General features: G+C 41.3%; 3 protein-coding genes and 1 long non-coding RNA gene across 6 annotated transcripts; 2 read left to right on the top strand and 2 right to left on the bottom strand.

The window, feature by feature from the left end:
- The first annotated feature begins 107 nt into the window (after positions 1–107).
- On the top strand, positions 108–22,698 carry LOC122412857 (uncharacterized). Of its 2 annotated transcripts, none has more exons than XM_043422794.1 (5): positions 108–454; positions 566–787; positions 973–1,179; positions 1,259–1,409; positions 22,442–22,698. In XM_043422794.1, exons 1-5 carry the CDS (start codon positions 301–303, stop codon positions 22,515–22,517), a joined length of 810 nt encoding a protein of 269 aa, XP_043278729.1. In that variant the 5' UTR covers positions 108–300; the 3' UTR covers positions 22,518–22,698. The 2 variants fall into 2 exon arrangements, with proteins under 2 accessions (XP_043278729.1, XP_043278730.1); XM_043422795.1 differs by lacking the exon at positions 22,442–22,698 and adding an exon at positions 17,166–17,298 and having other exon boundaries at positions 111–454.
- Positions 1,587–11,892, bottom strand: ltl (larval translucida). Its single transcript, XM_043422786.1, has 8 exons — positions 10,288–11,892; positions 8,620–8,788; positions 8,095–8,228; positions 7,392–7,653; positions 6,311–6,592; positions 5,920–6,165; positions 5,623–5,824; positions 1,587–4,480 (listed from the first exon to the last, which is right to left on the bottom strand). Exons 1-8 carry the CDS (start codon positions 10,689–10,691, stop codon positions 4,269–4,271), a joined length of 1,911 nt encoding a protein of 636 aa, XP_043278721.1. The 5' UTR covers positions 10,692–11,892; the 3' UTR covers positions 1,587–4,268.
- On the bottom strand, positions 18,706–26,824 carry LOC122412847 (large proline-rich protein BAG6). 2 transcript variants are annotated; one of them, XM_043422774.1, is made up of 16 exons: positions 26,536–26,824; positions 26,040–26,157; positions 25,341–25,556; positions 24,865–25,254; positions 24,621–24,789; positions 24,102–24,435; positions 23,486–23,933; positions 23,124–23,373; positions 22,692–22,963; positions 22,493–22,601; positions 22,253–22,361; positions 21,620–21,914; positions 21,254–21,390; positions 20,949–21,155; positions 20,744–20,854; positions 18,706–20,426 (listed from the first exon to the last, which is right to left on the bottom strand). In XM_043422774.1, the coding sequence occupies exons 1-16, from the start codon at positions 26,596–26,598 to the stop codon at positions 20,010–20,012; spliced, it is 3,645 nt and encodes a 1,214-aa protein (XP_043278709.1). In that variant the 5' UTR covers positions 26,599–26,824; the 3' UTR covers positions 18,706–20,009. The 2 variants fall into 2 exon arrangements, with proteins under 2 accessions (XP_043278709.1, XP_043278708.1); XM_043422773.1 differs by having other exon boundaries at positions 18,907–20,426; positions 26,040–26,160.
- LOC122412861 (uncharacterized) lies at positions 20,203–21,535 on the top strand. Its single transcript, XR_006261443.1, has 2 exons — positions 20,203–20,333; positions 20,912–21,535. It is a non-coding gene; the product is annotated as an uncharacterized lncRNA (long non-coding RNA).
- Positions 26,825–27,776: the final 952 nt, after the last annotated feature.

Genomic DNA, 27,776 nt, shown 5'->3' with positions numbered 1-27,776 from the left:
GAGATGACGTCTCCGTATATTGAGATTTCATAGTCAGAATTAAAACGACAAAAGTATATACAACGAGCAGCGTAGTCGTGGCAGCGTACGTTAGTGGGTGCTACCACCATTGGAAAATTGAACACTAGATGTCGCATCAACTACTCCGTCGTCCACTCATGTTGGTAACACTGCATCTTTCGAATAATGTTGGTGTTGTCAAAAAATCCGTTGAAAATTACGTTTACTGTCGGTGCGAGAATTTCGATAATAAAACCCTATTACGAATGAAAAATTGGTGATAATAAAAATATTGATAAAATGTCACCCAACGGGCTGGTCTTCAATTTGAATAATATCTGGGAAGGCCATGACAACGAGAAGCTTGAGCTTTTACAGAGGTTAACCGCGTTCGTCGAAGATATCGAATTGAAAACCTCGATTTCGTTAGACGCATATTTGGATCAACAAAAAGGTTCAGTGTTTTTCATAACATTTTATCTGCAGTGTTTCGCACTCTGAAGTACAGAAACCGGATTCGATATTTTTGAACGAAAAAAATCATGATGGAACTTAAATTTTGCAGATATCGAGCTGAAGCAAGAAACTGTCAACACAAACATCGCTAAATTGCAGAAAGTGAAAAAAGATCATCAAGCAGAATTAGAACAAATTATTCTGCAACGCAAAGTAACGGAGAAGAAGATTACCCTAGCAAATAATCAACGATCAAAATTGGAGGAAGACATCCATGATGCAAAATTAAAAAAAGAGAGTATATCCTTGGAAATGGTCGAGTTGACGCAAGGTTCATATTTTTTTTCATAGTTATTGGAATTTCTTGATTATTCATCTGAACTATCGCTTTTAGTTTTCACAATATTAGTTTTCTTTGTTGACCATGTTTCTAGTAAAACAACTGTTGCTACAATTTGATATTTCCCATGGATTCTACTATTTTAATTTAATTTCTAATGTTTTACAAATTGTCAGAACTTGAAGAGGCACGAAAAAACAGGAAAGATCGCTGGAACGCCATAAAAAATGCGTGTTCATTTTACAAAGAGAATCTCGATATACATCTAGGCTTGGAAGAATTAAACAATCCTGATAAAGTCAAGCTAACATTTTTCCGAGGTGAAAATTTGGAAAGAGATAAATACTATGTGATTTTGAAGAAGTTCCAAGACAACTGGAAAGGTAAGAAAAATTTATATTCAAATATGCGTGTCATTAAAGTACGATGATGAAAAAGTAATAAATGAGTAATAATTTCCAGTTGAACACATAGAACCTACTCTGAAAAAAACCCATTTGGAAGCGATAACGGCTTCAATGGATTTAACAAAACCACTGGACATTGGAGATATTACTAAATTTCTATACAGACTGAGAAACACATTCTCTGAATACTACTTGAAGCAAGAAAAGTAAGCGGTAGAAATTCAAAAAATACATTGCAGCCAATTAGTCAAATTGATTTTTCATTATCCTTGAAAATGAAATTCACCTATCCATGTACAGGTAACAAAAAAGTGCTTATGAAAGATTTTTTCGGTTTATCGATTGTGATTAGAAAAAAAAAATTATTCCCAGACAGCGAATAATCATTTGTGAGAAGAGTGAAGCCTTTATTGATGAAATCTGAGTTATTTGAAGATTCGCTATTACACACTCTTCATTTACATGTACAATCCAATTATATTACTATCTCATTCACCTAAGGGTTTCTTACGAAAAAATATAACGTTATCCTCATAACGATTATAAATATTTTTTGTTTTCATCATTTATATTCCTTTGTATTTTACACTCGAGATACATCATATATATATTTATTTTTCTCATGAAATTCAAATTTTCATCATTGGAATGCAATCAGAATGTAGTTGTTGGATTTCTCAACACTCTGAATTTCCAATGGAAAGGTAAATATTGCATTCGAACGATGGAAATTTCAAAATCATTCCATTCTTATTCTATTTCATTATTCATAGTTTCATCGCATTAAATTTAATCGAAAGGGTAAAAGAAAGAATTGGAAACTGCAGATCACAGTGTTGATAAATTACTTAGAGGCTAAAGTTTCAAACTTCTCTTATTCCACTCCGTTTCTTCGTCATAAGAAATATTTTTCTCTCTTTTCACCAGAAATCATTTTTATTGTATGTTCATATTCAAAGTGTCACAATGCAATTACTGCGGACAAAATATTCGTAACATCCTGGTTGCCGAAATTTCAAAAAGAATGAAAGACTGAAAAAATTCTTATGTCAAATGTTCATATAGGTGATTGCAATTCGTATAATTTTTTTACTTATGACAACAACGTTGTTATTTTCGTTACTACCGTCATATTAACTTTCCGAGTTACTTTGAACATTTTTTCACAGCGATCTCACGTCTTGATGATTTTGTTGAAAATATTCAGTCGTCGGTGATTCCATAACGGTTAACCATTATTTTCAGGTCTGATAAAAAATTGGCTCGTTCGGCCAACAGAAGGTTTTCCGCCCCGCCAATTTGCATATTTTATATATCTACATGTATGAAAATTCTACAATTTATCAGAATACTTGAACCGATGAGTTTCGACTCTCGAGTTCGACCTATTAAAAACTAGCAGTCAGCATCCAAAAGCAAGATACTTTTTTCTCTACACTAAGAAAAATCCTTTAGTAGCTGATAGAAAAATATTTCGTTGATTAATTCGAACTTTTCTCTTCAAATATTTTCACACACGCCCTCCCAATAAATTATTCTGAAACTTCGCGTCGCAAAATCGCCTACACGATTGAACCGGACAAAATGAAAACAAACAAACTAAAGAGAACGAGAGAGAGAGAGGGGAGAAAAACCAGCGGACCTCGGTAATTCCTATTACGTATGCATTGAACGAGTCGATAACAATTCTTCTTTATTGGTCCGAGTCAATGCGAGGTCAAGCATTCTCGCCCACTGTCAATTATTATAGTTGTACAAGCTTTCTCTCTCTCGCCCTTCTCGGACGACCATTCAGTTAACAGATTTTATTCACTTCGTTGACCCGATGCCCGAGTCGAGCTCTACCCGTCCCGTTGTTTTTTTTTTAACCAATCCACCACTTTATTAGTACTCGAAGCTCTCTCGTCGATTCCATTCGATAAAAATCCCTGCGAAGTTTTTTTTCGATAATTTCATTATTCACTCCACGCTTTTTTTGTCACAATAAATATGCGAGATTTTCCTTCCGATTTGAAGCAGCTGATTATTATTTTTCAATCAACTCGAATCGATATTGCTTGCAACTCTATTATTATTAAATTTCATCATTCTTCATCGAGTAGGACATGAAAGTTTGGTCGAAAAATTTGATTAGACTTTGAAACCCTTGCAGAAGTTTTGAAAATTCTTATTTTTTGAAGTTTCAGTACATTTAAAAAGAGTTGAGAATAAAATATTGTTTTCCGGAGGCTTAACGAACGTCTTGTGTCACGCAAAAAAACTTACGCACAAAGAGAAATTGCATAGACCGAGGGAGAGATAACTCGAAAGTGAACTTCGATTGATAATACATGCGAGAGAAGCAAGACCATACGCAGTAAAAAACATACGCGTATACTACGATTAATCATAACTCTTTCAATAATTATTGTTTCCTTTCGTTTTTTTGTTGTCATGATGAACATGCGGTAACCGATACACGAGGGAGATTGCTAGTCCGAACGTTTTGGTATCGTTGTTCGTTCAAAGGGGGAGGGATAAGTGAGGGAGCTATTTACAATGTGCACAATTAAGGGAAAAAAGCAAAAGAATGATCTATCGGCTAAAGATATTCAACGAAAACTACTAATTACACTCGTTTTTCGGCTGACATTTTTTTCCAATCGGATCGTCATTCGAGCTGAAAAAATCCTCGCTGAAAATACTCGAGTCTTTCTCGATCGAAATTTCATGAAAAATTCTCCCCTGTTTATAATACATCTTGGAGAGCAAATACATTTTCGAAACGTTGTTTAGTAACACACGTTCTGCGAATAAATAAATTTTCTTTCGGCTCGTAACGAGAGATGCATTTTTTCAAACGGCTTCGTTGCCTTTGGGTGAAATTCATGAGCAATTTTTTTTCGTTGAATCGAATACACAAAAACCTAGCACATCCATGTTCACGATACTCCGATCGTCATTCTTAGAATTTTTTTATGACACGCGATATGTGTTTCGTTGAGACCAAACTAATGACGACAACAACAACAACAACGATAATAATAATAATAATAATAATAATCTAAATAATAAAATACATTGTATTACTCGAGTGTCGCAGCGAACGATACGTTACCGCCAGCCGCTGCTGCTGCAAGGAATAGTGTTTGCGGCAGCGGGGGCCGTGGCGTCGTCACCTCTGTGGGGGTCTTGGTCGTCGTTGGACAGTCGTTGGAGAACCCATAAACCTTGGCGTGATTTACTTCGAGAGCGACTGTCAAATCGGCCAAACCAGCGTCGCAAAGTATAGGATTATCTGAATAATATTCAATCGTTCGGTCAGAGTGTTATCCAAAGGTTAACCATTTTTTTTCGAATTATAAAATTCGTAAGAATTCGATTCGTCTATTTAGAACTGGAACAAAATGTTGTCTTAACGAATAAAAATGTAAAATCAATAATCCTCTTTGACTCAATTCGAATGAGGTTTTACTGAAGTTTTGTAAAATCCAGTTTATTCAAGAAAAAATCAGCTCTGCTGTTGAAACGAGGAATGGATGTTCCTCTACGATATACGAAGCGACAATTGGAACAAATTTAAAAAAATGTGATATCAATTCGAAGCTAGCATTAATTCGTTGTTGGAGATAAGTGAGGATATAAAAATGTCATTGGGAAAGCGAGACATGTATGATAAAGATTTAGACGCACTATTCATTGGCGCCAGTGAATTATCTCGAAAAGGAGGAAGAGAGAGAGAAAGAGAGAGAGTGAGAGTGGGGAGGGGGAGCCAATAATACGATGGATCGATATTCGTTCGTACGATAAATCGTACATGCTTGTAGAATTATAATGTAGGAATTGAATATTTAATCGGCGACCTCGTTGATAATGAATGAATATCGTTGGAACGAAGCGTGTCTCGACAACCCTACACAACGACGTATGAACGTGAATTGAATTCTTAGAACGAGAAGGGCGTCATTCCAATCGCGTTACGTGCATTTTCGAGTGAATAACGTCGCGACCAAAGTTGCCCGAAGAACGGTAAACATTAATACGGATTTCTCCCAGGGATTTGTCAATCTCGATTCTCTCATCCGTAGCTCGTGAATAAAAAAATAATAAGAAAAGTAAAAAAATAACAATAAAAAAATGAACTCTCGGCGATGAATGAATGTGTGCACCGAGGGTTAATTTTTGCGAAATTCTTTCATGATCCCCGAGCGTGGTGTTATCAGCAGCAGGCAAGAGAGAATGACAATGTTGTCAAGAATCCGACAGATGTTCCGTGACGGGGTCACGTTACGAATCGCAATAGAGGGCGTTCCGTTCGAAAAATTGTATTGTGTGATGAAAAAAAATCGAGTGATGGAGGAATGCGTATTATTTTTGGGAAATGTAAAGAAGTGGAAATAGAATTTGTTGTCGAGCGTTGAATTTTCGACGGCAGCTTACCTTGGAGATAAATTCGTAGAACATCGGGGACTCCGTGTACGGTACACCGCGTATTCGCAACGAGTTCCGGCGTGAGGGATCGAACTTTGTTGGCCGTGACATCGGCCGAGCAGAGAATCGGGAATCTTCGGAAATCGCGCTCCGAGAGTGTGACCAAAAGATTGTGAGATGCGTTCAACTCTTCGAGCGCGGGTAACCACGTCTGCGATTATGGATCAGAAAAAACGACGGCATAAGACTCGTGAAGTCCAGTTGTCGCGGTGCGCATTACTATTGAGCGACATAACCAAAAAATACCTCGGAAGTGTCCTCGAGCGTGGTAAGCTTGTTGTGCGAAACATCGAGAACTTTGAGAGCTCCGAGACCACTGAGATCTTGGGGTCCGATCGTCGGCCCAAGAGCGTTGTGACTGAGATTCAATCTTTGCAGCTCGCGCATTCCTACGAAAAGTGAACCCTCGAGACTTCGTAATTCATTATGCTGCAACTGCAGATCTTGAATACTCGAGCCCGCCGTTTCGTCGCCTTCTTCTTCAACCAAATTCTGCTTTTTTCCCCCCCGGAGAAATAAAAACAAGTAAATTGTAATTTCTATGCGACATTCGTAAAATTTGATCGAGCCGAGCCAAGTGCGAATAGCAAAAACGGTCGTTGAATAGATTTTAGCTTGAATCGTGAAAAGAACTGACCTCTGTCGGCGGCCTGCCGCGTAAGAGTCGAGCTATTCGATTGTTGGATAAATCAAGTAAGCGCAACTCCCTCAGTCCTCGTACTGAAACGAAGGAAAATTCGTCAAGTTCGTTATGAGTGAGATTGAGACATTTCAACGATCTCAAAGGCCAGAGGGCGCTGTTCGATGCGCTGCCATCCGCGTGTGTCCTTCCTCCAGCGCCCCCGAGTGACTTTAAAGAATTGTGACCGAGCTCGAGATCCTCGAGGAGTTCGGCTTCGACGAAATCCTCCTCGTTTAGCTTTACGGGAACGATTAAATTTTAATATCAATTAGTTACAGTGCGGAAGACGAAAACGCAACAGTGCAATTACTTTTACCACTGGACACCATTTTTTCACTATTATCTCGTCGTCTTTCGAGACAAATAGTATGACAAATGGAGACAGCGTTTCATCTAATTTTCTTCTCGATACGCGCGTCCATATTTTTATTTCGGTATGGAATTCGCATCGCGGCAAGAGAGGAGGGGGAGCAACGGAATCTCGTAATTTGAGGTTAGCAAGCGGCTAATTCGATAAATTGTCTAATCTTGCAATCTGGAAATAGAATATGAGAAAGAGGGGCGCAAGGATAGGCGGAAGGTGGAGGGTAGAAAAGAATAGAGACAGAGAGGAAGAGCATGCGGTCACGAAGCGGAAACGACGCGTCGTAAACGTACGTAATAACCGAGTTATGTACATGAGTAAATTGGTTTGATGCGCGCGGCACACGCGACGCCTCCGCTCAGTGAATTTCTCCCCTCCGAGCAACGCGAGATAGGTTCGCGCAACGTGCGTACACGGCAGCACGTGCCTGCCGTAAAACGACGTAAACACCAGCGCACGTACGCTTTAACGCGCGTGCACGATCGTCGGACGGAACGGGAATTAATCGAATTGAAAAAAAAAAGAAAAAAGAAAAAGAAAACAAAATAAAAACAACAACAAATAAAGGTAATGAGATTGAAACGTGGAGAAAGGAAACGATAATAAATTTATTCGACTAATAAGAATTCGTCGTGCGCTACGACATTGACGATTCGAATGTTTGATCATCACCTCCTGCAGCTCGTTGTGCGATATCTCGAGGAACTTGAGACGACGGGCTTTTTTCAGTGTACCGTTCAAGCTCCTGATCTTATTGTGCTGAAGGAACAACGTTTCGAGGCGATGAAGATGATGAAACTCCCGCGGCAAATGCGTTAATTCGTTGTCGACCGCGTACAGCATCTTAAGATTGTGCCCCGAGGCCGGAAGTTCCCCGTCCAAGGTAGCGATCTTGTTCGAATTAATGAGCAGCCACTCCAGTTGATTGAGGTCCCTGTTTTATTGATATTTCTTAAAATCATCATTTTTTTCGTGGTGTTTTTTTTCTTCGTTTTTTAATCGGTTCGATGGTGGAAAATTCTCACGACGTCAAAGTGCATCACGAAAGCTTGTTGTGAGACGGAAAAATAAGCAAGCGGATGACCAAAAAAGCGACAGTTCGAGTTTTTATTCGGGAAAATGATTTTTTTCATTCACTGCGTACCACGATCGCGCTCGGTGGAAAATACGAAATAGACGTACAATCGAATATCGCAGCGAATTAACGGCAAGTGAAAAGCGAGCGACGGGTCGAAGAAAATCGTTGACGAGTCGCGGGCACAGCGTAAAGGTGAAAAATAGCATGTCCCGATCCGCCTCAAACCGGTTTCTTCGGTCTCGCCAAGATCTTTCGAACGCGATATGAAGCAGCTGTACAAAAGTGCGTTTCACTTACCGGAGAGTTCGATTCAATGTTTTCAATTGATTCCGACCAACGTGCAAGTGGCGCACGAGCGGTGGGAGCGAGCCCGGTACCATTTCCGATATCGAATTTCCGGCCATCGAAAGATGTTGTAACGTCGGATTGTACTGGTCGGAACAACACAACAGGAAAGGCATCATTGTTACTAAAGTTCAACGAGCGGAGCATTTGGAGGTTAGACGACGCTGAAGTTTCCAACGCTGGAGTCCAACGAAATGAACGAAAAAAACGTTTGTAATTCACCAATTTTTTATTTCACGAATCGTTGGGGCAGCTTGAAAAACTACGAAATGCAAATTTGGCAGGGAACAGAATAGGAGAATTACTGGAATTTTCGATCATTTCGTTGAACTCCAACGCTGGAAACTTCAGCGTCATGGGGGTTAGGATATTGCTCGAGACCCCGGGGGGGGGGGCTCTCTTCCTCGTTATTCGTAATCCAAGTCCATTTTTTTTTCTCTTAAACGACGTACCGTTTCGTTGATGTAATTTGCTTACCTTGAAATCGTCCGAATCGATACGACTGATACGATTTCGCGAGAGGTCAAGAGTTCGCAGTAACGACAAATGAGAGAGTATATGTCGTGGCACGGAGGGGACTTCGTTGTCAGCGAGGCTGAGAAACTGAGTTCGTCCAAGACCGGCGAATACTTCGCCATCGACGGAGCTGAAAGAATGACGAAAATAACAATAAATAAAGCAATAAAAGTTGCAACGAATTTATCGATTTTCAAGTGACAGCCTGCAACATTATTTCATTAATTAAACAATTAGCATTCTGTTGACTCGAAGCATACAAGAAAGGAATAATTCGAATGTCGCGCCGACGAGTTGAAATTTCGCCAAAGAATTTCACTCAACGCGCGGCGCTCGCTCTCTTTATCGCCTCATTATTCACTTAATACGGGGTCGTTGCGACTTATTATTTAATTACTACCAATGATAAATGTAGCACGAGGCGATAATTCTCGTATCTCACTTTCTCCCTCTCTCTCTTTCTCTCCTTCGTTCACACGCACTTTCCCACTTTCTCTCTTTCTCATCCGATTAGTAGTCGAACTTGGACGAGTTCCATTAACACTTGCCCGGACCGCTTTTCATATTCAAACTCCTGGCAATTCTCGAACAAAAGTTAACCCTTTCCAACCACTTTCTGGGATATTATCTCAACGAGTTTTCGACAAAACAATGAGTGTTTAAAATCCTGTGGAAAATTGTTCGCGGAGAGAAACTTCCGATCGAGCTTCGGGCGCAAACTTCGAATAACCTCAAAAATTCCGATTCTCACAGCCGCGTAACGGACGAAACTACAGAAATCGTGTTTTATTTTCATATTTTTTCTATCAAAGCATTCGATTGTGCATCGGAGCGAAGATTCGCGTAAGTTTGACGAACATTATAGTTGAAATATACAACATAATCAGTGGATTTGAAGAAAACGAGGGTCGATCATAACCTGCAAGTGATGTTGCGGCTGTTGGGTCAGACGCGGGACAACCGTCAGTTTTTGGCGGCTTGTTCGAACGAAAAAGTGAAATGAAAAGTGTAACAAAGTGAAGAAGATCGAGAAGAATTCTATTCAAATTTTGTGCACGTCGCCTCGTTATTTTTCTCGGAAAATGAAGTCTTCCAGAAACTAAAAAAATACCGCTCAGCGTGATTTTTCGTGGTAAATACCAAAGTCACGGATTATTGACTTGACACAAGAGACAAAAACAATTGGCGATACTCGAGTGTGCGGTAGTAATAACGGCGTTTTGTGATAGACCGTGAGACCCGGGGGGCTTAGGATAAGAAGGTTATCATCTGTCAAGTTTGTTGGCTCTTTTTACGCTCCGTGAGTGCGCGTGTTTTTTTTTCAGTGTCACGAACCTCGTAGGGTGATTAACGAGTAACACGTTCGTATCTTTGGACGATTCGAACGACAGAGAGCAGCAATAATTATAACGATGGTGGGGTATTTCCGGAATTGGAAGTGTCCCGTGAAAGCCCATGTAGAAACCGAAGAAAGGCATACGAGAAATCTTGGAAACTGAGGCTATTAGCGAAGAAATAATAAACCACGATAAAAATATTCGATTCGCCGCATTTGACTGCGTATGTCAATTGATTTATCGAATAAGAGGAACGAGGAAGAGGAATAAGGAATAACGAAAACAAACTTACCTAAGATGATCGTGATTGAGCTCGAGTTTGGTGATGGACATTCGTAAGTCCTTGAAATCGTGTCTCGATATATCCCTGAGCTGTGAGTGAGCGACTCTCAGAGTGATTTGTTGTTCCGCGGTGAATTTGCCTCTGAGAGCATCGGCGACCTGCCCGAAAGATTCCATTCTTTCGCAAACGACTTCGATCCTTTCGCCATGCATGTGTACCGGATTAGGATTATTGGCGTTGCCATTGTTGTTTTTATTAGGGTCGGTCGCGACGGTTGCCGGCGGACTGGCTTGAATGACAGGTGTCGAAAAATCCTCTTGACGACAAGTGCACGGGCTTATTTCACGACGAACCGCGCAGTGAAGGCTGAAACTCGCCGCGAGTCCGAGGAGGGTATAAAGCAGCCCCGACATCGTGGCCCTCTTTTCTTCTTATTAGCAATGACAATATTCACGAATAATTATCCCGAGTAATATAATAATTGTTGGAAAGGACGCTCCGGTCGTCGCTTTCATGCGGCACTCGTGCAAACTCTTCGTAGCCTCGTTAGGATGACCCGATTTTCGCGGGGATTTTTCCCTCGCCGGGGAGCAAACGAACGACCCGGTAGAAGGTGACCATCGGCGATGATCCAGCGACGGTGGACCATGCGCGGCGGCCCGGATCACTCGACACCGGGCTTCCTCCCTGAAGCCTCCAAAGCAGTGAGAAACACCGGGAGCGCGGGCCCGCGCGAGAACAAGACGGATTGAACGCGCCTCGGAATTTAACGACTATCCCGACGATGCAGAAAGAGAGCGGGCGAGTCTCCAGCGGCGACTATCAATCAAGTTGGCCCTCCAGCTGCTGCTGCCGGTGCTCCCGCCGGCTTTTTTCACGCCACTCTTTTTCCTCCCGAGCCCGAATTCTCCCCTCGATCCTTCTATCGCAGCCTCCTTTTCTCCTTTATCAAAGATCTACTCCGCGGCTCTGATTCTCTCGTGTTAACGAGCCTGAGATTGCGTCGTGACGTTTACGCGACACGAGTGTTATTTTGACGTTTGACGAAGAGCCCGACTCGAGATTCGTCTCTCGGATCCAGGAGAAATCAGGACGTCTGTTCTCCAACGATTTTCATCGCGATTCCCTCGCTTCGTTCACGGAGCTCCGATATTCTTCGGCCGCAAGATTTTAATCGGGGCGACGACGATCCTTGAGGCTGTCAGTTTTCGTCGCTCGTGCACTGTCACATCGTCGCACTCGGAGCACACCACTCGCACTTCCCGATAGAAACGCGCACCAATTATTTTCCAACTGCTTTATTTCGTTTAGAGATATTTTTCTTGTATTCTCCCTCGGATAACAACCTTCCGCTGAAATGAAAAATCCTCCTCTTGATATTTGCACTCTGCACAGGATATTCTTAAACTCTCAATACCGCCCTCGAATTAATCGACATTTTCCAAAAGCTTTTATTTTCCTATTTATTTATCTTTATTCTCGGCAACTCAATTACTTTTCGGATTAGAGAGATTCAAACTGTCCGCGATTTTCGAGCCTATCGCTCCCCTTATTTCTCTCTCTTTCTTTCTACTTGGCGCCACGAATGCGGCGACGACATTAAACCGCGGCTGGACGAGGGAGACTTACTTATAGCCCCGCTCTCTCCGATTTATGAGTCGGATTCTCGCGGCGCCGACTCATCCCCGCAGCCGCGAGACCCACACAGCATCCACACTCTCCATCTCTCTCTCTCTCTCTCTCTTGCTCGCTACGCCGAGTATTTGATGAGCGCGTTTCGTGGCTCATCGACAGTACGGTATGCAACGCCTTGTTATCGAACTCATCCTATCTTCGCGCAAACTTACTTTTTTACATTTTTTCGAATTTTTCAATCGATCCGATAAATCATTGGTCCGTTGAGACGAGACGACAGAAAAAAACTTGGGAGGAACGAGCCTTGGGACACGAGAAACGACAACTTTTCACCTGCGCGATTTTCCAATCGTTGGGCCTCGTCGAAACTTAACGGTTTAGAAAAATCTGCCGATTTTCGAACAGCGAAGGATCGATCAGGAAGCATCGATCGAGGAATAAACCGATGCTTCAACCGGCGGGTTTACGTAACGTTTAATCGACAGAAATTTCAATGTGTGTCTAACAAATGTTTTTTTTCGATGTCTCAAGCTGAATGAAAAGAGCGGACGGTTTATCGGGACGAAATGTGTGAATGAGCGAGAGATTCGTAATCTCCTTCCCCCTCGGAGTTTGACAGAGCGTCATCTGTCATTAAATAGTTGAGATTTATATCGCTAACGAAGCGACACAGTCGCGCTCTTTGAGCGTTTTTTCTCTGCATTATTTCGTCTTCTCCACTCTTCTGAACCGTCTCCGCCGAGACTGAGGACGATGTAAATCCGAAACATGGGTCAGCAGCATCGCGCAGCCACAGGCGTCGGACTGTCGTTATTGACGAGATAACTTTCTAATCAGCTCGATTCATTATCGTACATAGTAATGTAGCGTACACGTACTCGGGGAGATTTATCGTCCGTTTCGTTGGCATTCAAGAAAATCGTATGCCAGATATCCGAGAGGGCCCACTGCTGTCACAATAACGCACAACAGCAGGGACGAAAAAAACGTAAATAACTCGTGCGCGCTGCCCCCCCTCCCGGCCCGTGAATGATAAGTCGAGCCGAGACAAAAAACTGTGTCACTCGCGACGTTCTCGAATCTCGAAAATTCATTCCGACGGGAATTCACTCTTCGAGTTTAGAGCGAACGATCGAACTGCTCTTTTCAAGCGGTTTCAAAATCGACGACGGAGATAATTCAGTTTGGAAGGAGCTCGCGCCGGAAATCGCTGAATCGCGAGGGAACGATATTTCTATGAAAACTCACGTCGCTTTTGTTACGAAAAACTGAAATATTGAAGGTTCGAAGTAACATCGAAATCGAGGCGTTGTCGATTCTCTTTCAATAACTGCGAAAAGTTCGAGTGCACTCGAAGCCCGTAGTACTGTACACAGAACGATTGAATGAACGGCGACGTAAACAATGTCAGCACAACGCACGGTTCGTTCGATTTCCCCTCTCGGGAATCGGCGCGCTCGATAAACGGGATAAACTGCGTAATCGTCGTTGCAGCCGAGGACGAGAGACGGAGGGGGGAGGAAAATATCGGTGGAGAACGAGGATCGAGGAAGAGTTGGAAAACGGACGCTCGAAACGTACGCGAATTGTCGTTGTGCGAGAGCTGAGATTTGAAAAAACAAAAAAAAACGCAAGAAAAACTCATTTCGCCCGACTCAATCTCCTCGTGAGTTATTTTCGAAAGAAACAATCGAAAGAATTCCGATAGAATTACCGAGCCCGAGCGAGCACGCGTAAATCATGCGATAATGAACATTTCTCAAGGCAACGCAAATAAAACACCTTGAAAATGGGGATTTGGTGAAAATGAAGATGAAAAAAGGAATAGAAAGAAAGAGAAGAGAGCGTTTGGAGAGCTCGAACATTCCGGGCACGCTCGTAGGTTCGTCCACCTCGCGAAACATATCTCGAGCGCGTCACAGCCACGTTTCGGTATTGCGATCTCGAGTGATACACACGCGTATTAAGCTCGTGGCCTCTTGAGCCGGCAATTTTTCTCCCCGATCTGAAATCCCAATGGGAGGATAGCCCGGGACGAGAAACTCGAAAATTCCGAGGTTGAGGGATGCTCTGGCGCTACGACAAATTCCACGCGAAAGACGAGAAGAGAATTTTTATTTAGAAATGATAAATAAAAGAAAAACTCATTGTTATTCGTTCATGGCGATCGTTTCAATCTTCGAGCACATTTTTCATCCGAAAATAGCGATGAAAATTTGCCTCTGAATATTTTCAACGAGACTGTGCATCCCGCCGATTTTTTCGTCGTCTTATCCCACATTATTTTCGTTCGTTGACCGTCTCGACATTTTTTACTTCGATTTAACACATTTGCACAAATTCGTCGTTCGTTTTATTCCGGGATTGAGCTCGATTCGCTTTTTACACTTTGACATTTATTTAGTACGTTTTTCCTCAAGCGTACGATGATCCAGCAGCTTCTACCCGAGTCTTACAATTTTTTCGACGTCGTTGGAATAAATCGTAAGACGAATTACGACGTTGAACGGTCGAGGGAACTTCGAGGATGGAAATTTTCATAAAAACTCACGGAATAATCGATCCGAAGGTGTGACTCGAGCGAAGGCATTTTTAAAAGTATGGAAAAAAGGATGGAAAACAACGCCGACGTGAAATAATGGCAGCGAAGGTTTGAGGCTTCGAAAGAATCTCGTGGGCGGAGAGAGAATCGAGGAAGGTTATTCCGCATTGCCAGAATGACGATCACTAAAATATGTAGCGCGAGTTTAATGCATTTTGCGAAAAGGCAGACGCTCCGGGGCACGAACGCACGCACACTCGAAAAAATAAGGAGCGTGGGAGAAAGCGAGAGAAAGATAAACGGAAAGAGAAGGACGCGCGATCGCTCCGCTCGAGGGTATTCACAGTTTTATCACTAATGTCATATTTTCTTCGAGGAGGTTTCTTTTTTGCGGTTAAGCAAAGGTCAAAAGTTGAGCAATGATCCTCTTATCGGTGCAAATACGTTCAACGACTACTCATGCCTCCGCGCTGGGCTCGTACGACGTCCGTGTGTCTTCGCTTTTTGACCACCGTGTACGAATATCAATTTTCCACCGTCAATATCTCCGCGCCCCTCATGCTGAAAACAACTTTTTTCCTCGCTCTTGTTTCCATTAAATTTTTGTGAAAAAAAAGTAACTTTATCGTTGAGCACGAAATGTTGATGATCGATGGAAAAAATACTGACGAATGACAATGAAAATGTGAGAAAAAACTTACCAATTTCCTGCTGCAATTTGAAGATAAATAGTGCTCGATTTATCGGGCCTGAATGCCTCGAAAAATTGCTTCTTCGAATGTTAGGTTAAAACTGAGGTGTCTCCGGTCGAACGAATCGTCGAAGGGTGCAAACGGATCTCTTCCGCATCGTCTTGTATATATTGTAACGGAGTGGCGAGGACGAGGAGGAAGAAAATAGTATAGCAGTAAACGAGATTCCTGGGGTGGCGACAGACAGGCGTCGATGGTAAATGCAATCTAGCGCGTTGTCCCACATCGTCATCGTCCTCCTGATCTCTCGCTTCTTACGTTTATGACTCAATAAGGTGCGTATTTACAGTACGCATCGTGTATTATCATATTCCATCGTCAAATTTGACGTGCCAAATTGCCGCAGTCACTCCTTCCAACACCGTTAAAATCGTATTTGGCTCTTAATTATTTTCCCGTCAATGAGTAACTGTCCAACTGAACGATTCAATCGAGTCGTTAAGTGCGTGTTATTCGATGGAATATTTTTCGCATTCCGAGCGCGACCGCTGGATAATAATGTGCTCGAATATTTGTATACCGCGTATAAACGATCGAACTGGTAAATAAACTCGTCATTTGATTCGTAGTCAGGACCGATTTGAGCCTTGCGACGCGGAGTTCGTGAAAAAGTGAGGTTAAGCATATGGAGAAAAGATCGAACATTAATTGTTGCGAAAAAATCGATTAATTTTGGAACTTTTGAATTATTATAAAAGAAATGGTTCGATCGATGCATGAGAGATAAAAATGTTTTCTTCGTATCGCTTATGAAATATTGAAGAAACGAGCCACCTTTCATCGTGTGATCCGTGAAGCGAGATTTGTTTTCAAAGCTCCTCCGAAGCGAAGTATACTCGTCGCTATACTGAATGAGGGTGATTAGTCGCAATCGAATGCCAGAAAGTATTCCGAGTTTATTATTTTTTGTTTTCTGTTCCTCGTGAAAAGGTAATTGAGCACTGCGAAAGATTCGACGATAGATTTAATGTCGTCATAAACGCAGCGATGCACCTATACGAACGCGGTGAAGTCGAATGATGGAAAAGGAAAGAAAGTGGAGATATTCACCGCGATTGGTATCTGGGCGCTGCGTCCGTAAGACTTCTCTCCTCTTTACTCTTTAAAAGCGCATTTACTATAACTCTATAGGAGGCCCGGTTCCCCGGGTTGTTGGTTATAACGAATGCGAGAATGCAGCCTGGCGCCAACGCATACAGAGTTAACCTAAGCGCGGGCGCCTCACGCACGAGGACGCGTAACGAGCCTCGCGATGCCGGGCCGTGTCGATGGGGAAGGGGTAAAAGGGATTGTGGGGTGGCGGGTAGCATATGTACACTCGGTGCGGTATTTACGTTATATCTATACTATTTTCTTTCTCTCTTATCCCCGTTGAGAATTCACCGAGCGCGCGCGCGCGCGCGCGCGTGTGCGTGCGTGCGTGTGTGTGTAACGCCTTTCTTTCGACCCTTCAAGTTGCGCGATTTATCCTATGCGTATCGGCCATGTACACAGGAGTGTCTCGGGTCGAACAGCAGCCCAAAAAGCAAACAAGTTCGACATCAAATTTTTACTCAAATATTTGAATAATTTCTGCGTTTAAGCCGTATATTTATTTCCTGAATAGTTCCTTGTTGAAGCTCACGAGATCTCAACTTTGGAACTTGACAGTAGTCGTTTGAGATACGAAGGAAGATTGCATGGAATCAATATGTTAGAGCTCATAGAGCAGTCGAGCATTGCTGGCTACGAGAATCTTGGGAAAAGTTTTTTTTATCTTTGTTCAGTCCTGGAAATCGCTCTAGAAAGTTTTCAAAGCTTCTCTTCCAGCTGTTCTCAGGACTGAACTACCGATAGGAGAGAATCGTCCTACACTTTTCCATAGAAAATTTTGTACTCTTTTGCTACTGTTTCAACGGTACACGAGATGCAAGTAAACACATTGTTTGATCTTATTGTAATTGATAACTTTTCGATAGATGATTTGTGTTCCGGACGCGATGTTGAAAAACGGTGCGTGGATAAAACCAGTAGCGCCACAGCACGTCGCGGCACGCTACTACCGTGTAAAACGCCGGTCAGCAAAACGAACAACATAAATAGCCGTGATAAATAAGGAGCCGTAAGTATCAGTGAGAGAAGAAAAAAGAAAGGAAAGGAAGGGCAGAATGACAGAATGAAGAACGCGGATCTTGGTCTCCTTTTTCCTTCGTTCTTCCTTTTGTACAGAGTCTTCGCGTTCGTACGTATACTCGCGTTCCAAAGACCGGCGCGGAGCCATCCCATCCTCCTCGCCGCACGATCGTTTCACCATTCGAAAAATCAAAAGACTTCACACAAGAGAGACACTTTCGTTCTTACTTTCTCTCTTACTTTTACATACACGCGTTTCGTTCTCTCGCGCTTCCTGCTATGCGAGGAAAAACGAAAAACACACGGACAAAGACTCAACTTAGTATCCCAACGGCTCGCTCCCAAGAACATAAGCTAAATCGAGACAGCTACATCATTATACGACACGTACCGAACTCGATATTTTTCTTTCTTTCTCTTTCTCTCCTTCTTATTTCTGTTTTCCTCTGTCTTCCTCAAGTAGTTTTTTTTTAACCCCCCGATCCTCTTTCCGTTTCGTAGCTCTGCAGCTTTTTAGTCTCGACCTATTTGCGTCTTCATATATCGATGCCACGCATCATTCATCATCCTATCTGTTAATTTTCTCTCATTTACATTTTTATCCTCTATCGCCCAACTCCTTTTCACGCGTTACCCTTCGCATTCCCGATAATACCGAGATCGCGGAAAACCCGACGAACGAGCTACCGCGTTTCGTTTATCTCATTCCCTTCCTGCTTCCCATCAGCCATCTTCTCCCCCCCCCCCCCCCCATCGTTGTTAGCAATCGATGCAACCACTTTTTTCACACTATTTTCGTTCATCTATGGCATATTTATTTCACAATCGTTTAATTATCAATTAAATAAACAAATGTCAAGGAACTTTGAGTTTTTTTTATTTTCTCCCTTTTTTAGTCTGCGATTACTCTTTTTGCAATTCCACGATAAATTTCACTGTCGCTCAAGTATTTTGTTGTTTCTGGTTTTCTTTTGTTTTCGTTTGCACGAAACGCGAGGCGCCGTGCGCCGCTCTACGGGTGACGGGTCGCGCCACTTCCTGCATACAGAATTCAAGGCCCCTTAACATTCTTAACTCCCGTAGCACTTCGTGCACACATGATGAATTTTCGGTCTGCTCATCTCACTTGAACTGCTCGTTAAATTCTTACGACTTTTTGATAACGATCGGTTGATTAATTATATTTGAAAAGATAAAAAGTCTGAAAGCTTATTAAGGCTCTTGTCGTTTGCGTTCCTACATCCGTCGTTGGGACTGGAAAACGTATTTTCATATTTCGATATTTTGACACCACACCGAAGACGCCAATTATGAGAAAGAATAATCAGCGAAAAGGGAATTGCATTGGGCTTACCGGGCAAGACCGCTTTCAAATTTGTCATCGAATCTGTAAAAGTGTATAAACTTTTATTTTCATAAATAAAAAATCAAATTTCACAGTTGAGCTCAATCTGTCGGACTGTTCGAATCTAAATTAAAAAGAAGGACAGAATGACATCGACCAAAGAAGATCGAAAGTTGCGGTCCTCGGAGAGCATAAAATTGATAAAAATAATGGAAGGAGAAGAACGAAAACGAAGACAAGTATGGAGTGTTGCGAAGGAACCAAGTTTTGATTTTATCGTCTCCCCGTCACTGAACATTTTACATATTTTTATCCAAAATTACGGTAAAGACGCTGAGACCCCTCACGCTTTTTTTTACGTACAATCCCAAGCATTTTCGAGCCTTCCATCGCTAATTTCAATACATGGTACAATGGTGCGTTGAAAAGCTTAATATTTCGGCTAGATTTAATGATAAATAGCTATCCCAAAAAGGATTCTCTTTACGCGGAACGATATCGATCATTGCATCGGTGCAATTCAGCGATGTTTGTTTTTTTTTTTTCAATTCACTTTTTTCCACGGATTTGAGCTACATAAATTGTTGAAACCATTTAGACTTTTTCGCGTATGTGCAGAGAATATCTGCAAAATATTATGACAATTTCTAAAGTTAAAAATCTAAGGAAGAAAAGATTAATCTTGCTCTCTGCAACAATGTGAATTTCAATGTTGCTTTTGCATCGATGTTTCCCTCAATGATAATTTGTATGTTATCATTACATATTAATATTGTTATTATTGTTATCCCATCCTCGTACCGAGCTATCGTCTTTTTGCCACGAATACATAATTTCATATTTATATATCGCCTTATTCCATCCTGTTGAAATTTGCAACGATTTTTTGGGTAGGAAACATTCAAATTCCTCCCATTATCCCTAGACAAATTTCAGTTTCGAAAATGATTCGAAATAGTGTTTAAATGAATTTAGTAAACGCTTTAACTGAATCGGGCATATGCTGGCGACTAAATAAATAAGGAAACTAATCGATAAATGATGAAAAACTTATAGAATATTCTCTTGCATCCCAACGATGCAGTGGAAATTTCGTTATTATTTTTCCTTGGTTTTATAATGAGGAAAAATTACGTTCGCAATTGGTTGCATTCAAAGAAAAATCTCGAGTAGATTCGAAGAACGTTGTTCCTTGAGTTTGCATAAAAGTTTTGAGAAATATTTATTGACAAAGAAATGTCACTGCATCGGAACGATAAAAATGTCAACGTTCAGCAAATTTCAATACGACAGGAGTTTCATATTTTCTTGCTGTCATTCAGTGACTCCTTCGACCCAGTCAATTTCATTGTTTGCCGGGTTCATCCTTGTCTGCAAAATAGTTCGTCGCGTTTGGGAAACGTCTCGCGTCCGGGAAAATTGGAGATTGAAGTCTCCGAGGATTGAGGCATTCGCGTATAGCCTGACCAAAGGCTCGTCTGACCCCTGGGTCAGCCGCAACCGCCGCCGCAGAACCATCAGCTTCTTCAACGCTTGCCCCAAAAACACTTTCTCTTACGAGACGTTCCACCGAAGCTGATATCAACGACTGATTCGGCGTTGAATTCACCAACAAACGAGGCTTCAAACGCTCCACCAATTTTCGACGCTTTGTCGGCAGACCCTCCAAGTAAGCATCACTGAATCCCGTCATTCCTTCACCTTGCAACTGTAACTGCCGTCTTTGGCGAATACCGTCACGCGCTATTATCGGTACCCATTCCTGTAAGCAGTCAATTCAATGAGAAATCGTAAATCATTTTGACTCGAGTAAAATCAATCGTTTTCGATTAACAGTTATTCCTTATTCCTCCACGACCAAGTTCTAATGTGTCAAAAAATACCACTTTCTTTGGTCAGTCATTGGCATTCTCATTTGCGTGGTTTATAACAACCCATAGTTTCACAAACGAGACTCAACAGAATGGAGTAATTTTTGATCGAACGTCCGAATCGTTTGTTTCCTTCACTTTCATATTAATTGAAATATACTTTGTATCAAATACATTTTTCGAGGATTGAAACGGTTCAATAATTTACCGGTAAAAGTTGTTCGTGGCCGGGAAAGCTTGTCGGGACTTGTTCACCGTCATCTACATCCAACGGATCATTTATTACTCTGGCTCTACTTGCCTCCTCAGTTTCCATCGGCTGAGAAAATGTGCATAAATTTGTGTATCAAGTAATTTTGCTTTTTACGATCTTTAGATATATATCGTTGACGTATCTTTGTGGGGCTGCTCACCTCGGGTTCCGGCTGTGGTGGAATCACATGCGTTCTCAGGATACCGGCGATGTCCTCGAAAATAGGCGTTGCCCGAGCTTCGTCGATTCGACTATTTTCCGCTTCGAGTTCACCCTCCCGCGGTTGGGAATATTCACAGAACCACTGGGCCACGGTCTGAACGATCCACTCTCGGAGCTCTGGATGTTGACTGTACGATGCACGCACCTGTTATAATTTATTTAAAAATTTCCATTTTCATTAAACATTTTGGCCTCCGATTCCATTATTCTTACATATTGAAGGTTATTTTGATAACCACTTACAGCGAATCTGCGAATAAACATTTCCAACCCCGCCTGTTTCCATTTCGGGTTGCTACGGAATGCATTGCATATTTTGCGCGCATAACGTTGAACGATTTCGATCAAATTGGTGCCCCATTCTTCATCCGCCGTGCCCTCTGGAAAATTAAAAGCGAAATAGTATTGAAAATATTCATTTGCCTGTTCTCTGTATACCGACCATTTGCTATCATGCAAATGCACAAGATTGTAAATGCGCTAAGCTCAAATTAAAAGGAAACTTTTGTCTTCCTTTTTAAATCATTTTTAGTAAAAAGAGAACAATTCTTTCAACAGGGGACAAAACACGAGGCAATCTTGAAATCTGCATACTGATGTCATAAATACCATTGTTTTCCACATAAGTTTCAACCTCTCCCAGAAATTCTCCGATTAGATTTCTCATATTGACGTCCTGTCCCGTCCATTGACTATCGTCAATAGGTAAGGCATCACCGAAGCCGCAAGTATTGCGGAGATATACTTCAATCTCTAATAACATCCGTTGCGCAAATGTTAACGGAAATTCTCCGCTGCGCGATATTAAGTTCGTCAATTGGGGTCTGAGTCGACGCCAGGTGTCTTCACGATTGAATTTCCCATTATTTATTAAGGTGTACCATTCGCTGAGCTCGATTTTAGCCTGTGGTGAAAACAACATTCATTCGTAAAGTGTAAGATTTAAGATATTTTATATATTTTATAGCACCGTATATAAAATAGTATACGATACTCGTGAATTAAGCTGCTCTATTATAGCACGGCGTTTAGCACCCTCGCTATACGCTCGGGCGCCAACTTCACGCCGTGCAATAATAGGCAGCTTAAGTCACACGTATCGTAATGTACTATTTCAACTTTGTTGCAAAAAAAAAATTTTTAAATATTACCGAATCCGTACACATTATAAATATAAATAGTTCAGTACAAAACAAAATGTTGTTTCTTGTAATTCAAGAGACAATTTATTATTAAACTTACACATGCTGTATAAAGTTGCCCCAGTAAAGAGCCAGGCAATGATCCTGGACACACATTAATTCCTCGAGACAAAAGCAATTCTTCAAGAGTGACGGCATTATCAGATTCCCTGAAAATAGAGAATAATGATCATTGAAAAATTACGAAACATTGAAAAATAATTGGGTCGTTTTTTTTCTTATTTTTCAGCTTATGGAATGCCAAAAACATGAGCGTATATTTGGAAAATGGAGTACGTACGTTCCGTCAGATCGTCGCAGCTTAGCTATTTGATCTCGTAATCGAACATCCGTCGCAGGTCTGCCTGACGTGGCGTTAAAAACATTTTCCCCGAGCGTTGTTGAGCTTTCTGTAATGAAAATTGAAAAATTGACGTATTCCAATTAAATAGTGAATAAAACATGCATCGAAATTTCGAAAGTAAAAGAATAAATTTTACCCGATTGGGGTGGAACGACTCCATTCGGCGTTGAAGTATGGCTAGGTTGACTGGTCTGTTGAGGCGACGACGTAGCAGTGCTGTTATTTGGCGTTGCACTTGGTTGTGATCTACGTATGTGATGCGAATTGCACGGTAAAAGCATGTCGAAATCCATATTATGTCCCATACCTACACCCACGCCAAGTGGGTGAGTATGCGAATGAAAGACATGAGGCCGGGATGTACTGCGTGTTTGAGTCGATGTTGTTGGGTGCGTGCCAACGTTGCTCCTGAAAAGTATAATCCACGATAAAGCAGAATAAAGCATAGAATGAAACGACGGAAAACAAATATTTCCCATGAAATCTCTAAAAAAAATGATGAATTATTTTAAATGCCTATGATAAGGTTTCGCAAACTTGGTAATGTAACAATCGATTGAAGTAGTACCTGGCTTGTGTGCTTTGACCGGGAGTTCGAGAGGCACGCCTGGTAGTCTCCGTCACGATTCTTCGTCTTGAACAAGCACCTGGGGATGAAGTTGTGGGCGTCGATGATGATACAGAGACGTTAGCAGCGGTAGCTGCGTTTCCAGCACTTTGTGCTATATAACCAGCAACAGCGTTCATTAAATTGTGAATGAGACCGGGTGGTGCAGCAGGACCCCATGGAATAATCCCAGCTATTCCGCTTGCCCCAGCTGAAAAGAATGTTGCGAAAACATGATGAAATCTGATTTTAATATCTAATAGAGAAAAATCGATTCCGACTTGTTACTCAAGGTAGGATTTGTCCTAGAGGGGCATACTTACGAGCATTGTTGTTGATGTTAACATTGTTGTTATTATTACTGCCATTATTTTGAGCTTGGTCAGTAGCAGTTGCACCAACTCCGTTAACGGTTATTCCACCTCCGCTCTCGGGAGGTGCCATTTCCATCAAAACTTCCATGTTGTTTCTTAGATTGAATATTGCACCGATTGTCGAATTAACCTGCGGGTGATGATGCGTTTGTTGTTGTTGTTGTTGTTGTTGTTGTTGTTGTTGCTGCTGCTGCTGCTGCTGCTGCTGTTGTTCCGACGATTGTGCAGGAGTCGAAGACATCGTTTCCGATTGTTCGCTTCCTGTGTCCGATGGCATCGGAGTGCTCGGTGGTGGCGCACCCGCTGTCGAAGTCGGTGGCCTGTTCGTCGATTCGCCATTGGTCTCTTCACCGTTTTCACCCTGGCTTCCATCATTACGGGCTACGCTTATGTGAGCCTTCAAAGCACGAGTGCGTTTTTATACAATGAAAAATATCAATTTCATATAACCGAATAACGAATCTTTTGCTTTCAATCAATCGGGATTTGAGAAAAATTATATTGAGCTTCGCAACAATACAGTTCACAAGAACTTGACAATAATGGTTTCATAGTTTTTACTGACCTCGACTTGGATCGGTATCGTGCCCTGCAGTATCGCAGAGTGTTGAATAAGCACAGGACGACAACGCAAATTTCTCGGTGGTTGTTGTCCCAGATCAACAATTATGTCACTCAGAGCGTGATTAGCGTGAGCCAAATAGTGAAGACATTCGCTAACGCAATCGACCAGACGTTGATTTTGCTCGAGAAGGCTAATTTGATTTCCGTTTGTACCAATCATTTCCGTGGGTATTACGGGGTCAGTCAACATGAGCTGTCGATAAAGCAATAAGAGAGGACGAAGTCTATCCTCCGTGTCCATTAGCGTTCTCAGTAGCGCTGCCATCGACATGGTCCTTGAAACCAAAAAATTTAATTAGCCATCCTACGATTTCTAAAAAATGTAGCGTGCCGAAGAATTGCGAACTACGTTAGTGGTTGTCACGAAATTAAACTAAATTTGATCAAGACACGCTCAAGTAATGTGCCTGCCTACTTGATAAGACTTATATCGATAAAAAGTAAAATTACTGTGCAATACCTTGGAGTGTCTCCGGACGCGCGGTTATTTTCTGATCGATCGGTACCCGCGGTAGCCCTCTCCTGTGGTGGAGATTGTTGTTGATCTTGAGAGGATTGCGACTGATTTTCATCAGTTGTTTCAGCGGCCAGAGACGATACGTCGGTACCCGAAGCTCCATCGTTGCTCGCTAAGAAACAGTCGCATTATTGTCATAACGTGCATTCAACGAGATGATCGTTTTTATAATAAACCGTGAATTCACCTGCTCTCTCGTTGTTCGGTGCATTCCTGACCGCTCGATAAAATCCAACGGCTGTTTGATAAGCGACGTTTGAGTGAATCGAGGTCGCGTCATCGGGTGCAAGCCAATTACGCCGAGCTAGGAATTCTGAAATACTTTGTAGTACTTCGGAATCTCTATCACTGGCGGATGTTACGTCGTTTTCAGAAGCACTAAAATCTGATGTAGAAGATTCCCCTGCGACTGTTCCATCTGTACGATCTGCAGTGTTAGTTCCACTCGCAGAGCCTCGTCCGACACTCGTTTCATTCTCGAGCCGATCCAATACCAAATTTGCTTCGTTCAGCATACGTCGCGCCGTCATTATTCGGCTATCGGTCAGCGTGATGCTCAACTGTGGTAGCGGCGATTCTAGAAATCACACAAACCATTATTTAGTACGGAACAGAGAAATGAAAAAAAAAGCGTATGGGCCAATGCTGAAGTATTTTACAGACCATGTCCTTCAACAACTTCAGCTGGAATGGATATTGATCCTAGATACATTGGATTGCCATGAAATTGAGCTCTCGCCTGTCTAAACGTATGTCTTCGATTCTGATCCTGGTCATTTTGTCCCTGACCTTGTCCGTGCGATTGGCTACTGCCGTTCCCACGTTGAGCAGATTGAGGAGGTGCTCGATGTACCAAATGTATAACTTTTCCGTTGACATCTGATTATATCGTATATCATTATTTATCAATTTTTATTTTTTGTAAATAATTGATGCAAACTTTTTATACATAACCTATAACCAAGAACCCCCGAAACAAGTTTGGCAGATCACATGATTCGTGTGTATTCGTTAATAAATAACAGGGAAAAAAAGGAATAAAGTAGAAAATTACATGGAGCAAGCGTCGAAAGTTACTCGATGAAAAAAAGTTTCATATTTTTTTAAAATGCAAACATGATAAACGTTGTACAATATGTATTTGAAAGAATGTGAAAGAACGACCATATAATTGATTCTGTAAGCAATCGTGTATTATTGTTTCCTAGTACTTGTCATGAGATATCAACACAATTATTCCTCAACAACTGTTTCATTGTTATATCAATGACTAAGCTTCTTTTCTTCTCGATATTATGTAGATTATGTATGGTTGATTTTAAAGCAACTTCGTCAAAAAAATGAGTAAAAGAGAAGACTTACCATAATCGCTGAGATGTTTTTCATCCTGAAGAACTCTGCCGCAATAAATGAGTCTCTGGGAATCAGCTGCAACGTTGACCGTTGCTGCTATGTGTTCTTTGAACTCCCGAATGGTAATCTGCTTTTGAATGTTATTTTCCGATTAGAAAAAAAAGACAACAAATACGAAAATGTTGAGGATTGCTCAGAAAAGTAAACTAAAGCAGTTGGGAATTATTGATCTGTTTCAAGATTGCTAAGTCACAAATTTTGACGATAGTCATGAACGTCAGTTATTTCAACGTTGATGTAACGTTAAACTTTTTAACTTTTTTACCGCGTAATAATCGATACGATGTTGCGCGAGTTTCGTCACTGAATTTCCCAGAATAGGTATAATCGTTCTCCATATACATGATTCGCACAAATTTTAGAAATAATAGATCAGGATGATTGACAAAAATACCGAGCAAAATCGAAACTCAAAAAGGAGTGGGAAATTATTTTAAAAACTTACATCGTCCGCCAGAGAGAATGCGTGATTCTGTGAATCCAACGTCTTCACCGTGAGATCGATCATCCTTGACGATTTCCCGTTCTCGCCCGAGTTTAAATTAAAAAACGACGAGTCTTAGGTACTTGCTTGCTCACTTTTCCGTAACAAATAATCAGAGTTGTCTTTTTTCTCTAATTTAAGAACGCATATGAATATTTGCACTTAATAATGCGCTACAGATTACAATGCGATTGCGAGTAGGTTGAAGAAAAAAAATCTCCTGACATGGGGCGACTCACACTGAAGTTAGTCGCTATCGCAATAGAAGAACTGCGATTATAAAGTTATTACAATAGAATCGTTTTTTTTTTTGGAATTTGAATGAGCCTGGCTTCTCTACTTTCCATATTCAATTTATCAGTAATTGGAGTTGTCTGTGAGTCGTTAGGAATTTATTGTTAGAATAAATTGACCGTTTGATGTATGAGTCCATTTATGGGAGAAGGAACAGAAAAATCAACATTGCTCCAGCTCCATTGATTCCTATACATGCATATTTCAAATGCTGGATGAGCTTATTCGTAGATCAGTTGATGTGAAATTGTTTGTAGAAAATGGGTGTCGTAATTGAAACATTTGTTGGTTATTCGTTCATACAAAAACAGCAAAAATAATATTCAACCACGTTTTTCCTGATCAGTGAAATTACCCACGGAAGGTGTTATCCGAATCGTAATTTATAGTGTCGTTCGGTTATCGACTAAACTGAAATTATTGTCACCAATCTAGTCGTATTGCTTTGAATCCAAAATTATTAATGTTCTTTCGTTGTTGACAGTAATTATCCAAATGTAATCGATTTATTCAACTAATTCGAATGAATTTGAAAACAATTCATTCAATTCAAGGGACAGTTTATCGTCGGTCGGTCAAATCGATGACACTTTTTTGCATCGTTTGTCGGCACATTTACATCTCTACCAGAAATATTTCTACCGAAACAATTCTACCAGCCAAATCTCTACCAAAATTCATATATACGTCAAAAATCGACTCCAGAACATTTCTACAACGATCAAATACTACCCCGTAAAAACTCTACCATAGAAGCATGTTGAAGAATGAATAAATTTAATGAACAATTAAATGAATAAAGCTGAATGATTAAATCATGTGTATTTACCAAAAAACATTCCTACCACATAAATTTTCTATCACATTACGTCACTTCTGCCTCACTTTCGATGGTAAAACTGGTTTTC

This window comes from Venturia canescens, chromosome 6 (assembly GCF_019457755.1).
Source record: "Venturia canescens isolate UGA chromosome 6, ASM1945775v1, whole genome shotgun sequence".
Taxonomy (NCBI): domain Eukaryota; kingdom Metazoa; phylum Arthropoda; class Insecta; order Hymenoptera; family Ichneumonidae; genus Venturia; species Venturia canescens.
This window is presented reverse-complemented; position numbering and strand designations above follow the sequence as displayed.

What these genes read in the sequence shown, in the direction of transcription:
- LOC122412857 (XM_043422794.1), top strand. Translation starts at nt 301, where the DNA reads ATGTCACCCAACGGGCTGGTCTTCAATTTGAATAATATCTGGGAAGGC. An exon ending in ATATTTGGATCAACAAAAAG is followed by an intron (nt 455 to 565) that starts GTTCAGTGTTTT and finishes TAAATTTTGCAG; the next exon opens with ATATCGAGCTGAAGCAAGAA. An exon ending in GTTCCAAGACAACTGGAAAG is followed by an intron (nt 1,180 to 1,258) that starts GTAAGAAAAATT and finishes AATAATTTCCAG; the next exon opens with TTGAACACATAGAACCTACT.
- LOC122412847 (XM_043422773.1), bottom strand. Translation starts at nt 26,598, where the DNA reads ATGATCGATCTCACGGTGAAGACGTTGGATTCACAGAATCACGCATTC. An exon ending in CATTCTCTCTGGCGGACGAT is followed by an intron (nt 26,161 to 26,535) that starts GTAAGTTTTTAA and finishes AACATTCAAAAG; the next exon opens with CAGATTACCATTCGGGAGTT. An exon ending in GGTCAAAGCACACAAGCCAG is followed by an intron (nt 22,964 to 23,123) that starts GTACTACTTCAA and finishes TATACTTTTCAG; the next exon opens with GAGCAACGTTGGCACGCACC.
- ltl (XM_043422786.1), bottom strand. Translation starts at nt 10,691, where the DNA reads ATGTCGGGGCTGCTTTATACCCTCCTCGGACTCGCGGCGAGTTTCAGC. An exon ending in CTCAATCACGATCATCTTAG is followed by an intron (nt 8,789 to 10,287) that starts GTAAGTTTGTTT and finishes TCATTCTTTCAG; the next exon opens with CTCCGTCGATGGCGAAGTAT. An exon ending in TCTACGAATTTATCTCCAAG is followed by an intron (nt 4,481 to 5,622) that starts GTAAGCTGCCGT and finishes AATATTATTCAG; the next exon opens with ATAATCCTATACTTTGCGAC.